The following is an 18,571-nucleotide window of genomic DNA, read 5'->3' as shown; positions in this document are numbered from 1 at the left end:
TAAAGTTAGGCATTAGGGTTAGCAGTGTGGTTAAAGTTAGGCATTAGGGTTAGCAGTGTGTTTAAAGTTAGGCATTAGGGTTAGCAGTGTGGTTAAAGTTAGGTATTAGGGTTAGCAGTGTGTTTAAAGTTAGGCATTAGGGTTAGCAGTGTGGTTAAAGTTAGGTATTAGAGAACCCCAGTTGGAGTTTGGTACCAAGTAGCTTTTAAGAAAGCTGAACCCCAGTTGGAGTTTGGTACCAAGTAGCTTTAAGAAAGCTAAACCCCAGTTGGAGTTTGGTACCATGTAGCTTTAAGAAAGCTGAACCCCAGTTGGAGTTTGGTACCATGTAGCTTTAAGAAAGCTAAACCCCAGTTGGAGTTTGGTTCCAAGTAGCTTTAAGAAAGCTAAACCCCAGTTGGAGTTTGGTACCAAGTAGCTTTAAGAAAGCTGAACCCCAGTTGGAGTTTGGTACCAAGTAGCTTTAAGAAAGCTGAACCCCAGTAGAAGTTTGGTACCAAGTAGCTTTTAAGAAAGCTGAACCCCAGTTGGAGTTTGGTACCAAGTTGAACAACAAACTATTTGACATAATCAGTTGCATTCATGAGTTTTATTGACAAATTGCCATAAAAAAAGTTAGGTTATCCGAGCAAAAACCTGATGGAACATGAATTCATAAGAATGCTGTAAATACAGAAATGTTTTGCTCAGTGAAAAATGAATATCCAACTAGTCTGTGAGAGCTCAAATCAAATCAAATCAAATTTTATTTGTCACATACACATGGTTAGCAGATGTTAATGTGAGTGTAGCGAAATGCTAGTCAGTGAGAGCTGTGTGGAGTTTAGAGTTTGTGACTGCAACTATGTGAGTTCCTTACAGTATTATAGACACTATGACCTGGGATTTACTATGGTCTACTATGTAGAAGAACCCCTTACAGTATTATAGACACTATGACCTGGGATTTACTATGGTCTACTATGTAGACGAACCCAGTACAGTATTATAGACACTATGTCCTGGGATTTACTATGATCTACTATGTAGTAGAACCCCTTACAGTATTATAGACACTATGACCTGGGATTTACTATGGTCTACTATGTATTAGAACCCAGTACAGTATTATAGACACTATGACCTGGGATTTACTATGGTCTACTATGTAGTAGAACCCCTTACAGTATTATAGACACTATGACCTGGGATTTACTATGGTCTACTATGTAGTAGAACCCCTTACAGTATTATAGACACTATGACCTGGGATTTACTATGGTCTACTATGTAGAAGAACCCAGTACAGTATTATAGACACTATGACCTGGGATTTACTATGGTCTACTATGTAGAAGAACCCCTTACAGTATTATAGACACTATGTCCTGGGATTTACTATGGTCTACTACGTAGAAGGACCCCTTCCCTTCTAACGACTCTTGTGTGGCATGTGAGCCGAACACGTGCGTGTTCGTGAGAGTCTCAGCTTTCCATAGATGGGTCATACTAGTTTGTAGCTCAAACGGATGGGACTCACAGACGTTTTTGTGAGAAGAACCAGATTCCCGGGGATCTGCCCTTGTCTCACGTCTTTACCTCAGCCTTCCCATTAATCACACAGACTAATGGTCGGTGTCAGGCAACGTTAATCTGCTGTCCTTTTCCCCCTCGAACACATTCAAATAAAACCCCATTAACATGCCCTTTGTGTTCCCTGTTGACCAATAGCCTATGAGCTCCAGCGCTGCCCTGACCCGAGGCCGTTCCGTAACGGCGTGGTGATAGGCCGAGACTTCGGGGTGGGCCTGACCATCTCGTTTGAATGCCTGCCAGGTTACACCCTGATAGGAGAGGTCTCACTCACCTGCCTGCATGGGGTCAGCAGAAACTGGAACTACCCTGTACCATGCTGTGAAGGTGAGTGGATTATCTTCATGCCTAATGTATTTAATATCTCTGTAAATTGACTTCTCTTTGGAATTATCTGATAGAGTGACATTAAATGTGGTGTGGTAGTGTATCCATATTCAGTTTAAACTTGAACACTACGCTGGTTTGTTGTTTGCTTTGAGAGATTTTATAGGCGCATTGAGTGTAAAGTAGTGCACTATATAGGGAATAGGGCCCTGGTCTAAAGTAGTGCACTATATAGGGAATAGGGCCCTGGTCTAAAGTAGTGCACTATATAGGGAATAGGGCCCTGATCTAAAGTAGTGCACTATATAGGGAATAGAGCCCTGGTCTAAAGTAGTGCACTATATAGGGAATAGGGCCCTGATCTAAAGTAGTGCACTATATAGGGAATAGAGCCCTGGTCTAAAGTAGTGCACTATATAGGGAATAGAGCCCTGGTCTAAAGTAGTGCACTATATAGGGAATAGAGCCCTGGTCTAAAGTAGTGCACTATATAGGGAATAGGGCCCTGATCTAAAGTAGTGCACTATATAGGGAATAGAGCCCTGGTCTAAAGTAGTGCACTATATAGGGAATAGAGCCCTGGTCTAAAGTAGTGCACTATATAGGGAATAGGGCCCTGATCTAAAGTAGTGCACTATATAGGGAATAGAGCCCTGGTCTAAAGTAGTGCACTATATAGGGAATAGGGCCCTGGTCTAAAGTAGTGCACTATATAGGGAATAGGGCCCTGGTCTAAAGTAGTGTACTATATGGGGAATAGGGCCCTGATCTAAAGTAGTGCATTATAAAGGGAGTAGGGGGCCATTTCAGATACAGACCAGGTAACTGACGTCAATAACAAGGACAGTGAATCACATATCCTGGGGTTTACCCCTGCAGAATACACACATCCATGAACAATAACAAAATCATGTTTGGTTATGGTTGGTTTACTTACAGTTAGCCACTAGGGTAGTGTATCAGGGGACGGCTGACGGCTTCATTCTGCTCTCTCTCTCTCTCGATCTCAAACCCCCTCCCTCCCTCCCTCCCTCCCTCCCTCCCTCCCTCCCTCCCTCCCTCCCTCCCTCCCTCCCTCCCTCCCTCCCTCCCTCCCTTCCTTCCTTCCTTCCTTCCTTCCTTCCTTCCTTCCTTCCTTCCTTCCTTCCTCCCTCTCTCCCTCTCTCTCTCTCTCCCTCCCTCCCTCTCTCTCTCTCTCCCTCTGTCTCTCCCTCTCTCCCTCCCTCTCCCTCTAGCCCAGTGTGGTGGTAATATAACGTCTCTGAACGGGACCATCTATTCTCCCGACCACCCAGCAGAGTACCCTAACTTCCAGGACTGTGTGTGGAGTGTACGGGTTCCCCCAGGGAATGGCATCTGCATCAACTTCACCGTTCTCAATACTGAACCCATCTACGACTACATCACCGTCTGGTAAGTAGTGCACTTCGTTACAGTAGTATGGAATGCGTCACAAATGGCACCCTATTCCCTATATAGTGCACTACTTTTGACCAGAGCCCTATGGCACCCTATTCCCTATCTAGTGCACTACTTTTGACCAGAGCCCTATGGCACCCTATTCCCTATCTAGTGCACTACTTTTGACCAGAGCCCTATGGCACCCTATTCCCTATCTAGTGCACTACTTTAGACCAGAGCCCTATGGCTCCCTATTCCCTATATAGTGCACTACTTTTGACCAGAGCCCTATGGGTGTAGGGTGTCAATAGAGTGTATTTTGGGACGTGTTCCCGAATAGCCTATGTGTTGCTAAATAGTGTAATTTCCCCCTTAAAATCCTCAGTAGTGATGCGCGGGGTATGACTCATAACTCGCAGTCCCCCGCGGTTAAAGCCGAGTGAGTTTAGGGTCAAGAAATGTTGTGTGGATGAAAGGAAGAGTGGGTGATGTCATTGAATAAAGACAAAAAACAATACCTTAACATTTTTTTATTTTTTAAATCTATAATTCTGATGCTATATTTATATGAATTATTAATTTAATTTATTGGTATATACAGACAGAAGGAAACAGACCTTATACAGACAGAAGGAAACAGACCTTAAAGCATTTTATACAGACAGAAGGAAACAGACCTTATACAGACAGAAGGAAACAGACCTTAAAGCATTTTATACAGACAGAAGGAAACAGACCTTATACAGACAGAAGGAAACAGACCTTATACAGACAGAAGGAAACAGACCTTAAAGCATTTTATACAGACAGAAGGAAACAGACCTTATACAGACAGAAGGAAACAGACCTTAAAGCATTTTATACAGACAGAAGGAAACAGACCTTATACAGACAGAAGGAAACAGACCTTAAAACATTTATACAGACAGAAGGAAACAGACCTTATACAGACAGAAGGAAACAGACCTTAAAGCATTTTATACAGACAGAAGGAAACAGACCTTAAAGCATTTTATACAGACAGAAGGAAACAGACCTTATACAGACAGAAGGAAACAGACCTTAAAACATTTTATACAGACAGAAGGAAACAGACCTTATACAGACAGAAGGAAACAGACCTTAAAGCATTTTATACAGACAGAAGGAAACAGACCGTAAAGCATTTTATACAGACAGAAGGAAACAGACCTTAAAGTATTTTATACAGAGTGTAACATGTGCGCTGGGAGTCAGGTAGCAAGTTCAGGGAGTGAATAGATTTAATGAATGAAAACATACTATACCAAGAACCGCGAACAAAGCACAGACCTAAAACAGAACCATTGACACCTGGGGAAGGAACTAAAGGCAGTGACATATATATATATATATATATATATATATATATATATATATATATATATATATATATATAGGGAAGGTAATCAGGGAAGTGATGGAGTCCAGGTGAGTCTGATGCGCGTAACGATGGTGACAGGTGTTCGCACACCATCACACACAGACCGAAGGAAACAAACCTTTAAAACATTTTATACAGACAGAAGGAAATATACATTGTGTTCTTTGCTATCCTCTCCCTACTCCCACACACTGAACACACAATGTATTTCCTGAGTAAAGGGCACTAGGTAAAGGACACTAAGTACTTTATGACAGTAAAGGCAGTATTTCCAGCTGGGAATATATACAGATACAGCTACTCTAACAACATTTAACAAAGCAGTTAACCATCAATTCCACCAGTTTTCCTGAGGTATATATTGGGCTACACTTGCTTGTTTTTAAAAAGCAAAGCATTAAAATATGTTTTTAGAATCATCGGCATAATGGAGGCCAGATGGAATGTAGAATGTAGAATGTGGAATGTAGAATGTAGAATGTAGAATGTGGAATTCTCCTCCGTTGGATTCCAGAACAGAACAGTAGAGTAGTAGAACAACTCAGCTGCACCGTAGGCAGTCACACCCCCACCACACAGCCCCGCCGGGGGAACCCAACCCCGGGCCTTTCTCTCTCTCTCCACTCCTCCCATGGGGACACTTTGAGCTCTGCCTCGGGCTTACAGTCAGAACAAGGCATCTGCAAGAGGCATCCACTTTAGAAAAACACTTCTGTTGGACTCAGTAGACACGCCAAAAACATTTCTGTTGGACTCAATAAACATGACAAAAACATTTCTGTTGGACTCAGTAGACACGCCAAAAACATTTCTGTTGGACTCAATAAACATGACAAAAACATTTCTGTTGGACTCAATAAACATGACAAAAACACTTCTGTTGGACTCAATAAACATGACAAAAACACTTCTGTTGGACTCAATAAACATGACAAATTACACTTATGTTGGACTCCGTAAACATGACAAATTACACTTCTGTTGGACTCAATAAACATGCCAAAAACACTTCTGTTGGACTCAATAAACATGCCAAAAACACTTCTGTTGGACTCAATAGAGATGAATTGGTTTCCCTTTTCGGATGCAGTCAGTCAGAAAAACAGATGTATCTCCTCTCTCACGACGTCGGCATTAGTGGTAATGCGTTTTCTCCGGTACAGCAGAGCAGACGACAGCGGCCGAAGGCTTCAGCGATAGGTTCAGCCATAATGACAACCCTGTTAAGGAGCAGTCCGGAGGGAAATTGCTTATCATTGAAAATCATTAGTACTGGCTGTGGCTGATGTTGACCTCATTTAGCTGGGCTTTACGTAACATAAACTCAGGTTCTCTGGATATTCTGGCTGGGTTGAGCCCCCCCCCCCCCCCCTAAATCTCTATAGTTAGTACAGCACTTAGCTAGCTAGGACCCTGGAAGACCCAGACCAATCATAGTACAGCACTTAGCTAGCTAGGACCCTGGAGGACCCAGACCACTCATAGTACAGCACTTAGCTAGCTAGGACCCTGGAGGACCCAGACCACTCATAGTACAGCACTTAGCTAGCTAGCTAGGACCCTGGAGGACCCAGACCACTCATAGTACAGCACTTAGCTAGTTAGCTAGGACCCTGGAGGACCCGAACCACTCATGGTACAGCACTTAGCTAGCTAGGACACTGGAGGACCCAGACCACTCATAGTACAGCACTTAGCTAGCTAGCTAGGACCCTGGAGGACCCAGACCACTCATAGTACAGCACTTAGCTAGCTAGCTAGGACCCTGGAGGACCCAGACCACTCATAGTACAGCACTTAGCTAGCTAGGACCCTGGAGGACCCAGACCACTCATAGTACAGCACTTAGCTAGCTAGCTAGGACCCTGGAGGACCCAGACCACTCATAGTACAGCACTTAGCTAGCTAGCTAGGACCCTGGAGGACCCAGACCACTCATAGTACAGCACTTAGCTAGCTAGGACCCTGGAGGACCCAGACCAATCATAGTATAGCACTTAGCTAGCTAGCTAGGACCCTGGAGGACCCAGACCACTCATAGTACAGCACTTAGCTAGCTTGGACCCTGGAAGACCCAGACCAATCATAGTACAGCACTTAGCTAGCTAGCTAGGACCCTGGAAAACCCAGACCACTCATAGTGCAGCACTTAGCTAGCTAGCTAGGACCCTGGAGGACCCAGACCACTCATAGTACAGCACTTAGCTAGCTAGGACCCTGGAGGACCCAGACCACTCATAGTACAGCACTTAGCTAGCTAGGACCCTGGAAGACCCAGACCACTCATAGTACAGCACTTAGCTAGCTAGGACCCTGGAGGACCCAGACCACTCATAGTACAGCACTTAGCTAGCTAGGACCCTGGAGGACCCAGACCACTCATAGTACAGCACTTAGCTAGCTAGGACCCTGGAGGACCCAGACCACTCATAGTACAGCACTTAGCTAGCTAGCTAGGACCCTGGAGGACACAGACCACTCATAGTACAGCACTTAGCTAGCTAGGACACTGGAAGACCCAGACCAATCATAGTACAGCACTTAGCTAGCTAGGACCCTGGAGGACCCAGACCACTCATAGTACAGCACTTAGCTAGCTAGGACCCTGGAAGACCCAGACCACTCATAGTACAGCACTTAGCTATCTAGGACCCTGGAGGACCCAGACCACTCATAGTAGAGCACTTAGCTAGCTAGCTAGGACCCTGGAAGACCCAGACCACTCATAGTACAGCACTTAGCTAGCTAGGACCCTGGAAGACCCAGACCACTCATAGTACAGCACTTAGCTAGCTAGCTAGGACCCTGGAGGACCCAGACCACTCATAGTACAGCACTTAGCTAGCTAGGACTCTGGAAGACCCAGACCACTCATAGTGCAGCACTTAGCTAGCTAGGACCCTGGAGGACCCAGACCACTCATAGTACAGCACTTAGCTAGCTTGGACCCTGGAAGACCCAGACCAATCATAGTACAGCACTTAGCTAGCTAGCTAGGACCCTGGAAAACCCAGACCACTCATAGTGCAGCACTTAGCTAGCTAGCTAGGACCCTGGAGGACCCAGACCACTCATAGTACAGCACTTAGCTAGCTAGGACCCTGGAGGACCCAGACCACTCATAGTACAGCACTTAGCTAGCTAGGACCCTGGAAGACCCAGACCACTCATAGTACAGCACTTAGCTAGCTAGGACCCTGGAGGACCCAGACCACTCATAGTACAGCACTTAGCTAGCTAGGACCCTGGAGGACCCAGACCACTCATAGTACAGCACTTAGCTAGCTAGGACCCTGGAGGACCCAGACCACTCATAGTACAGCACTTAGCTAGCTAGCTAGGACCCTGGAGGACACAGACCACTCATAGTACAGCACTTAGCTAGCTAGGACACTGGAAGACCCAGACCAATCATAGTACAGCACTTAGCTAGCTAGGACCCTGGAGGACCCAGACCACTCATAGTACAGCACTTAGCTAGCTAGGACCCTGGAAGACCCAGACCACTCATAGTACAGCACTTAGCTAGCTAGGACCCTGGAGGACCCAGACCACTCATAGTAGAGCACTTAGCTAGCTAGCTAGGACCCTGGAAGACCCAGACCACTCATAGTACAGCACTTAGCTAGCTAGGACCCTGGAAGACCCAGACCACTCATAGTACAGCACTTAGCTAGCTAGCTAGGACCCTGGAGGACCCAGACCACTCATAGTACAGCACTTAGCTAGCTAGGACTCTGGAAGACCCAGACCACTCATAGTGCAGCACTTAGCTAGCTAGGACCCTGGAGGACCCAGACCACTCATAGTACAGCACTTAGCTAGCTAGGACCCTGGAAGGCCCAGACCACTCATAGTACAGCACTTAGCTAGCTAGGACCCTGGAGGACCCAGACCACTCATAGTGCAGCACTTAGCTAGCTAGGACCCTGGAAGACCCAGACCACTCATAGTACAGCACTTAGCTAGCTAGGACCCTGGAAGACCCAGACCACTCATAGTACAGCACTTAGCTAGCTAGGACCCTGGAAGACCCAGACCACTCATAGTACAGCACTTAGCTAGCTAGGACCCTGGAGGACCGAGACCACTCATAGTACATTACTTAGCTAGCTAGGACCCTGGAGGACCCAGACCACTCATAGTAGAGCACTTAGCTAGCTAGGACCCAGGAAGACCCAGACCACTCATAGTACAGTACTTAGCTAGCTAAGACCCTGGAGAACCCAGACCACTCATAGTACAGCACTTAGCTAGCTAGCTAGGACCCTGGAGGACCCAGACCACTCATAGTACAGCACTTAGCTAGCTAGGACCCTGGAGGACCCAGACCACTCATAGTAGAGCACTTAGCTAGCTAGGACCCTGGAAGACCCAGACCACTCATAGTACAGCACTTAGCTAGCTAGGACCCTGGAAGACCCAGACCACTCATAGTAGAGCACTTAGCTAGCTAGCTAGGACCCTGGAAGACCCAGACCACTCATAGTAGAGCACTTAGCTAGCTAGGACCCAGGAAGACCCAGACCACTCATAGTACAGCACTTAGCTAGCTAGGACCCTGGAGGACCCAGACCACTCATAGTACAGCACTTAGCTAGCTAGGACCCTGGAGGACCCAGACCACTCATAGTACAGCACTTAGCTAGCTAGGACCCTGGAGGACCCAGACCACTCATAGTACAGCACTTAGCTAGCTAGCTAGGACCCTGGAGGACACAGACCACTCATAGTACAGCACTTAGCTAGCTAGGACACTGGAAGACCCAGACCAATCATAGTACAGCACTTAGCTAGCTAGGACCCTGGAGGACCCAGACCACTCATAGTACAGCACTTAGCTAGCTAGGACCCTGGAAGACCCAGACCACTCATAGTACAGCACTTAGCTAGCTAGGACCCTGGAGGACCCAGACCACTCATAGTAGAGCACTTAGCTAGCTAGCTAGGACCCTGGAAGACCCAGACCACTCATAGTACAGCACTTAGCTAGCTAGGACCCTGGAAGACCCAGACCACTCATAGTACAGCACTTAGCTAGCTAGCTAGGACCCTGGAGGACCCAGACCACTCATAGTACAGCACTTAGCTAGCTAGGACTCTGGAAGACCCAGACCACTCATAGTGCAGCACTTAGCTAGCTAGGACCCTGGAGGACCCAGACCACTCATAGTACAGCACTTAGCTAGCTAGGACCCTGGAAGGCCCAGACCACTCATAGTACAGCACTTAGCTAGCTAGGACCCTGGAGGACCCAGACCACTCATAGTGCAGCACTTAGCTAGCTAGGACCCTGGAAGACCCAGACCACTCATAGTACAGCACTTAGCTAGCTAGGACCCTGGAAGACCCAGACCACTCATAGTACAGCACTTAGCTAGCTAGGACCCTGGAAGACCCAGACCACTCATAGTACAGCACTTAGCTAGCTAGGACCCTGGAGGACCGAGACCACTCATAGTACATTACTTAGCTAGCTAGGACCCTGGAGGACCCAGACCACTCATAGTAGAGCACTTAGCTAGCTAGGACCCAGGAAGACCCAGACCACTCATAGTACAGTACTTAGCTAGCTAAGACCCTGGAGAACCCAGACCACTCATAGTACAGCACTTAGCTAGCTAGCTAGGACCCTGGAGGACCCAGACCACTCATAGTACAGCACTTAGCTAGCTAGGACCCTGGAGGACCCAGACCACTCATAGTAGAGCACTTAGCTAGCTAGGACCCTGGAAGACCCAGACCACTCATAGTACAGCACTTAGCTAGCTAGCTAGGACCCTGGAAGACCCAGACCACTCATAGTAGAGCACTTAGCTAGCTAGCTAGGACCCTGGAAGACCCAGACCACTCATAGTACAGCACTTAGCTAGCTAGCTAGGACCCTGGAGGACCCAGACCACTCATAGTACAGCACTTAGCTAGTTAGCTAGGACCCTGGAGGACCCGAACCACTCATGGTACAGCACTTAGCTAGCTAGGACACTGGAGGACCCAGACCACTCATAGTACAGCACTTAGCTAGCTAGCTAGGACCCTGGAGGACCCAGACCACTCATAGTACAGCACTTAGCTAGCTAGCTAGGACCCTGGAGGACCCAGACCACTCATAGTACAGCACTTAGCTAGCTAGGACCCTGGAGGACCCAGACCACTCATAGTACAGCACTTAGCTAGCTAGCTAGGACCCTGGAGGACCCAGACCACTCATAGTACAGCACTTAGCTAGCTAGCTAGGACCCTGGAGGACCCAGACCACTCATAGTACAGCACTTAGCTAGCTAGGACCCTGGAGGACCCAGACCAATCATAGTATAGCACTTAGCTAGCTAGCTAGGACCCTGGAGGACCCAGACCACTCATAGTACAGCACTTAGCTAGCTTGGACCCTGGAAGACCCAGACCAATCATAGTACAGCACTTAGCTAGCTAGCTAGGACCCTGGAAAACCCAGACCACTCATAGTGCAGCACTTAGCTAGCTAGCTAGGACCCTGGAGGACCCAGACCACTCATAGTACAGCACTTAGCTAGCTAGGACCCTGGAGGACCCAGACCACTCATAGTACAGCACTTAGCTAGCTAGGACCCTGGAAGACCCAGACCACTCATAGTACAGCACTTAGCTAGCTAGGACCCTGGAGGACCCAGACCACTCATAGTACAGCACTTAGCTAGCTAGGACCCTGGAGGACCCAGACCACTCATAGTACAGCACTTAGCTAGCTAGGACCCTGGAGGACCCAGACCACTCATAGTACAGCACTTAGCTAGCTAGCTAGGACCCTGGAGGACACAGACCACTCATAGTACAGCACTTAGCTAGCTAGGACACTGGAAGACCCAGACCAATCATAGTACAGCACTTAGCTAGCTAGGACCCTGGAGGACCCAGACCACTCATAGTACAGCACTTAGCTAGCTAGGACCCTGGAAGACCCAGACCACTCATAGTACAGCACTTAGCTATCTAGGACCCTGGAGGACCCAGACCACTCATAGTAGAGCACTTAGCTAGCTAGCTAGGACCCTGGAAGACCCAGACCACTCATAGTACAGCACTTAGCTAGCTAGGACCCTGGAAGACCCAGACCACTCATAGTACAGCACTTAGCTAGCTAGCTAGGACCCTGGAGGACCCAGACCACTCATAGTACAGCACTTAGCTAGCTAGGACTCTGGAAGACCCAGACCACTCATAGTGCAGCACTTAGCTAGCTAGGACCCTGGAGGACCCAGACCACTCATAGTACAGCACTTAGCTAGCTTGGACCCTGGAAGACCCAGACCAATCATAGTACAGCACTTAGCTAGCTAGCTAGGACCCTGGAAAACCCAGACCACTCATAGTGCAGCACTTAGCTAGCTAGCTAGGACCCTGGAGGACCCAGACCACTCATAGTACAGCACTTAGCTAGCTAGGACCCTGGAGGACCCAGACCACTCATAGTACAGCACTTAGCTAGCTAGGACCCTGGAAGACCCAGACCACTCATAGTACAGCACTTAGCTAGCTAGGACCCTGGAGGACCCAGACCACTCATAGTGCAGCACTTAGCTAGCTAGGACCCTGGAAGACCCAGACCACTCATAGTACAGCACTTAGCTAGCTAGGACCCTGGAAGACCCAGACCACTCATAGTACAGCACTTAGCTAGCTAGGACCCTGGAAGACCCAGACCACTCATAGTACAGCACTTAGCTAGCTAGGACCCTGGAGGACCGAGACCACTCATAGTACATTACTTAGCTAGCTAGGACCCTGGAGGACCCAGACCACTCATAGTAGAGCACTTAGCTAGCTAGGACCCAGGAAGACCCAGACCACTCATAGTACAGTACTTAGCTAGCTAAGACCCTGGAGAACCCAGACCACTCATAGTACAGCACTTAGCTAGCTAGCTAGGACCCTGGAGGACCCAGACCACTCATAGTACAGCACTTAGCTAGCTAGGACCCTGGAGGACCCAGACCACTCATAGTAGAGCACTTAGCTAGCTAGGACCCTGGAAGACCCAGACCACTCATAGTACAGCACTTAGCTAGCTAGCTAGGACCCTGGAAGACCCAGACCACTCATAGTAGAGCACTTAGCTAGCTAGCTAGGACCCTGGAAGACCCAGACCACTCATAGTACAGCACTTAGCTAGCTAGCTAGGACCCTGGAGGACCCAGACCACTCATAGTACAGCACTTAGCTAGTTAGCTAGGACCCTGGAGGACCCGAACCACTCATGGTACAGCACTTAGCTAGCTAGGACACTGGAGGACCCAGACCACTCATAGTACAGCACTTAGCTAGCTAGCTAGGACCCTGGAGGACCCAGACCACTCATAGTACAGCACTTAGCTAGCTAGCTAGGACCCTGGAGGACCCAGACCACTCATAGTACAGCACTTAGCTAGCTAGGACCCTGGAGGACCCAGACCACTCATAGTACAGCACTTAGCTAGCTAGCTAGGACCCTGGAGGACCCAGACCACTCATAGTACAGCACTTAGCTAGCTAGCTAGGACCCTGGAGGACCCAGACCACTCATAGTACAGCACTTAGCTAGCTAGGACCCTGGAGGACCCAGACCAATCATAGTATAGCACTTAGCTAGCTAGCTAGGACCCTGGAGGACCCAGACCACTCATAGTACAGCACTTAGCTAGCTTGGACCCTGGAAGACCCAGACCAATCATAGTACAGCACTTAGCTAGCTAGCTAGGACCCTGGAAAACCCAGACCACTCATAGTGCAGCACTTAGCTAGCTAGCTAGGACCCTGGAGGACCCAGACCACTCATAGTACAGCACTTAGCTAGCTAGGACCCTGGAGGACCCAGACCACTCATAGTACAGCACTTAGCTAGCTAGGACCCTGGAAGACCCAGACCACTCATAGTACAGCACTTAGCTAGCTAGGACCCTGGAGGACCCAGACCACTCATAGTACAGCACTTAGCTAGCTAGGACCCTGGAGGACCCAGACCACTCATAGTACAGCACTTAGCTAGCTAGGACCCTGGAGGACCCAGACCACTCATAGTACAGCACTTAGCTAGCTAGCTAGGACCCTGGAGGACACAGACCACTCATAGTACAGCACTTAGCTAGCTAGGACACTGGAAGACCCAGACCAATCATAGTACAGCACTTAGCTAGCTAGGACCCTGGAGGACCCAGACCACTCATAGTACAGCACTTAGCTAGCTAGGACCCTGGAAGACCCAGACCACTCATAGTACAGCACTTAGCTATCTAGGACCCTGGAGGACCCAGACCACTCATAGTAGAGCACTTAGCTAGCTAGCTAGGACCCTGGAAGACCCAGACCACTCATAGTACAGCACTTAGCTAGCTAGGACCCTGGAAGACCCAGACCACTCATAGTACAGCACTTAGCTAGCTAGCTAGGACCCTGGAGGACCCAGACCACTCATAGTACAGCACTTAGCTAGCTAGGACTCTGGAAGACCCAGACCACTCATAGTGCAGCACTTAGCTAGCTAGGACCCTGGAGGACCCAGACCACTCATAGTACAGCACTTAGCTAGCTTGGACCCTGGAAGACCCAGACCAATCATAGTACAGCACTTAGCTAGCTAGCTAGGACCCTGGAAAACCCAGACCACTCATAGTGCAGCACTTAGCTAGCTAGCTAGGACCCTGGAGGACCCAGACCACTCATAGTACAGCACTTAGCTAGCTAGGACCCTGGAGGACCCAGACCACTCATAGTACAGCACTTAGCTAGCTAGGACCCTGGAAGACCCAGACCACTCATAGTACAGCACTTAGCTAGCTAGGACCCTGGAGGACCCAGACCACTCATAGTACAGCACTTAGCTAGCTAGGACCCTGGAGGACCCAGACCACTCATAGTACAGCACTTAGCTAGCTAGGACCCTGGAGGACCCAGACCACTCATAGTACAGCACTTAGCTAGCTAGCTAGGACCCTGGAGGACACAGACCACTCATAGTACAGCACTTAGCTAGCTAGGACACTGGAAGACCCAGACCAATCATAGTACAGCACTTAGCTAGCTAGGACCCTGGAGGACCCAGACCACTCATAGTACAGCACTTAGCTAGCTAGGACCCTGGAAGACCCAGACCACTCATAGTACAGCACTTAGCTAGCTAGGACCCTGGAGGACCCAGACCACTCATAGTAGAGCACTTAGCTAGCTAGCTAGGACCCTGGAAGACCCAGACCACTCATAGTACAGCACTTAGCTAGCTAGGACCCTGGAAGACCCAGACCACTCATAGTACAGCACTTAGCTAGCTAGCTAGGACCCTGGAGGACCCAGACCACTCATAGTACAGCACTTAGCTAGCTAGGACTCTGGAAGACCCAGACCACTCATAGTGCAGCACTTAGCTAGCTAGGACCCTGGAGGACCCAGACCACTCATAGTACAGCACTTAGCTAGCTAGGACCCTGGAAGGCCCAGACCACTCATAGTACAGCACTTAGCTAGCTAGGACCCTGGAGGACCCAGACCACTCATAGTGCAGCACTTAGCTAGCTAGGACCCTGGAAGACCCAGACCACTCATAGTACAGCACTTAGCTAGCTAGGACCCTGGAAGACCCAGACCACTCATAGTACAGCACTTAGCTAGCTAGGACCCTGGAAGACCCAGACCACTCATAGTACAGCACTTAGCTAGCTAGGACCCTGGAGGACCGAGACCACTCATAGTACATTACTTAGCTAGCTAGGACCCTGGAGGACCCAGACCACTCATAGTAGAGCACTTAGCTAGCTAGGACCCAGGAAGACCCAGACCACTCATAGTACAGTACTTAGCTAGCTAAGACCCTGGAGAACCCAGACCACTCATAGTACAGCACTTAGCTAGCTAGCTAGGACCCTGGAGGACCCAGACCACTCATAGTACAGCACTTAGCTAGCTAGGACCCTGGAGGACCCAGACCACTCATAGTAGAGCACTTAGCTAGCTAGGACCCTGGAAGACCCAGACCACTCATAGTACAGCACTTAGCTAGCTAGCTAGGACCCTGGAAGACCCAGACCACTCATAGTAGAGCACTTAGCTAGCTAGCTAGGACCCTGGAAGACCCAGACCACTCATAGTAGAGCACTTAGCTAGCTAGGACCCAGGAAGACCCAGACCACTCATAGTACAGCACTTAGCTAGCTAGGACCCTGGAGGACCCAGACCACTCATAGTACAGCACTTAGCTAGCTAGGACCCTGGAGGACCCAGACCACTCATAGTACAGCACTTAGCTAGCTAGGACCCTGGAGGACCCAGACCACTCATAGTACAGCACTTAGCTAGCTAGCTAGGACCCTGGAGGACACAGACCACTCATAGTACAGCACTTAGCTAGCTAGGACACTGGAAGACCCAGACCAATCATAGTACAGCACTTAGCTAGCTAGGACCCTGGAGGACCCAGACCACTCATAGTACAGCACTTAGCTAGCTAGGACCCTGGAAGACCCAGACCACTCATAGTACAGCACTTAGCTAGCTAGGACCCTGGAGGACCCAGACCACTCATAGTAGAGCACTTAGCTAGCTAGCTAGGACCCTGGAAGACCCAGACCACTCATAGTACAGCACTTAGCTAGCTAGGACCCTGGAAGACCCAGACCACTCATAGTACAGCACTTAGCTAGCTAGCTAGGACCCTGGAGGACCCAGACCACTCATAGTACAGCACTTAGCTAGCTAGGACTCTGGAAGACCCAGACCACTCATAGTGCAGCACTTAGCTAGCTAGGACCCTGGAGGACCCAGACCACTCATAGTACAGCACTTAGCTAGCTAGGACCCTGGAAGGCCCAGACCACTCATAGTACAGCACTTAGCTAGCTAGGACCCTGGAGGACCCAGACCACTCATAGTGCAGCACTTAGCTAGCTAGGACCCTGGAAGACCCAGACCACTCATAGTACAGCACTTAGCTAGCTAGGACCCTGGAAGACCCAGACCACTCATAGTACAGCACTTAGCTAGCTAGGACCCTGGAAGACCCAGACCACTCATAGTACAGCACTTAGCTAGCTAGGACCCTGGAGGACCGAGACCACTCATAGTACATTACTTAGCTAGCTAGGACCCTGGAGGACCCAGACCACTCATAGTAGAGCACTTAGCTAGCTAGGACCCAGGAAGACCCAGACCACTCATAGTACAGTACTTAGCTAGCTAAGACCCTGGAGAACCCAGACCACTCATAGTACAGCACTTAGCTAGCTAGCTAGGACCCTGGAGGACCCAGACCACTCATAGTACAGCACTTAGCTAGCTAGGACCCTGGAGGACCCAGACCACTCATAGTAGAGCACTTAGCTAGCTAGGACCCTGGAAGACCCAGACCACTCATAGTACAGCACTTAGCTAGCTAGCTAGGACCCTGGAAGACCCAGACCACTCATAGTAGAGCACTTAGCTAGCTAGCTAGGACCCTGGAAGACCCAGACCACTCATAGTAGAGCACTTAGCTAGCTAGGACCCAGGAAGACCCAGACCACTCATAGTACAGCACTTAGCTAGCTAGGACCCTGGAAGTCCCAGACCACTCATTGTACAGCACTTAGCTAGCTAGGACCCTGGAAGACCCAGACCACTCATAGTACAGCACTTAGCTAGCTAGGACCCTGGAAGAACCAGACCACTCATAGTACAGCACTTAGCTAGCTAGGACCCTGGAGGACCCAGACCACTCATAGTACAGCACTTAGCTAGCTAGGACCCTGGAGGACCCAGACCACTCATAGTACAGCACTTAGCTAGCTAGGACCCTGGAAGAACCAGACCACTCATAGTACAGCACTTAGCTAGCTAGGACCCTGGAGGACCCAGACCACTCATAGTACAGCACTTAGCTAGCTAGCTAGGACCCTGGAGGACCCAGACCACTCATAGTGCAGCTCTTAGCTAGCTAGGACCCTGGAGGACCCAGACCACTCATAGTACAGCACTTAGCTATCGAGCTAGGGCCCTGAAGGACCCAGACCACTCATAGCACAGCACTTAGCTAGCTAGGACCCTGGAAGACCCAGACCACTCATAGTAGAGCACTTAGCTAGCTAGCTAGGACCCTGGAAGACCCAGACCACTCATAGTACAGCACTTAGCTAGCTAGCTAGGACCCTGGAAGACCCAGACCACTCATAGTACAGCACTTAGCTAGCTAGGACCCAGGAAGACCCAGACCACTCATAGTACAGCACTTAGCTAGCTAGGACCCTGGAGGACCCAGACCACTCATAGTACAGCCCTTAGCTAGCTAGGACCCAGGAAGACCCAGACCACTCATAGTACAGCACTTAGCTAGCTAGCTAGGACCCTGGAAGACCCAGACCACTCATAGTACAGCACTTAGCTAGCTAGGACCCAGGAAGACCCAGACCACTCATAGTACAGCACTTAGCTAGCTAGGACCCTGGAGGACCCAGACCACTCATAGTACAGCCCTTAGCTAGCTAGGACCCAGGAAGACCCAGACCACTCATAGTACAGCCCTTAGCTAGCTAGGACCCAGGAAGACCCAGACCACTCATAGTACAGCACTTAGCTAGCTAGGACCCAGGAGGACCCAGACCACTCATAGTACAGCACTTAGCTAGCTAGGACCCTGGAGGACCCAGACCACTCATAGTACAGCACTTAGCTAGCTAGGACCCTGGAGGACCCAGACCATTCATAGTACAGCACTTAGCTAGCTAGCTAGGACCCTGGAGGACATAGACCACTCATAGCACAGCACTTAGCTAGCTAGGACCCTGGACAACCCAGACCACTCATAGTACAGCACTTAGCTAGCTAGCTAGGACCCTGGAAGACCCAGACCACTCATAGTACAGCACTTAGCTAGCTAGCTAGGACCCTGGAAGA

General features: G+C 49.3%; 1 protein-coding gene across 1 annotated transcript in view; it reads left to right on the top strand.

The window, feature by feature from the left end:
• LOC139405210 (CUB and sushi domain-containing protein 3-like) overlaps positions 1-18,571 on the top strand; it is a gene marked incomplete at its 3' end in the record, with an annotated part of 429,588 nt that overhangs the window by 378,525 nt on the left and 32,492 nt on the right. The window contains exons 43-44 of the mRNA XM_071147639.1: positions 1,711-1,899; positions 3,135-3,312. Of these exons, the coding sequence (XP_071003740.1) occupies positions 1,711-1,899; positions 3,135-3,312 (367 nt within the window). The remainder of the gene's footprint in view (positions 1-1,710; positions 1,900-3,134; positions 3,313-18,571) is intronic.

This window comes from Oncorhynchus clarkii, unplaced genomic scaffold (assembly GCF_045791955.1).
Source record: "Oncorhynchus clarkii lewisi isolate Uvic-CL-2024 unplaced genomic scaffold, UVic_Ocla_1.0 unplaced_contig_6320_pilon_pilon, whole genome shotgun sequence".
In the NCBI taxonomy this organism is placed as follows: Eukaryota; Metazoa; Chordata; class Actinopteri; order Salmoniformes; family Salmonidae; genus Oncorhynchus; species Oncorhynchus clarkii.
This window is presented reverse-complemented; position numbering and strand designations above follow the sequence as displayed.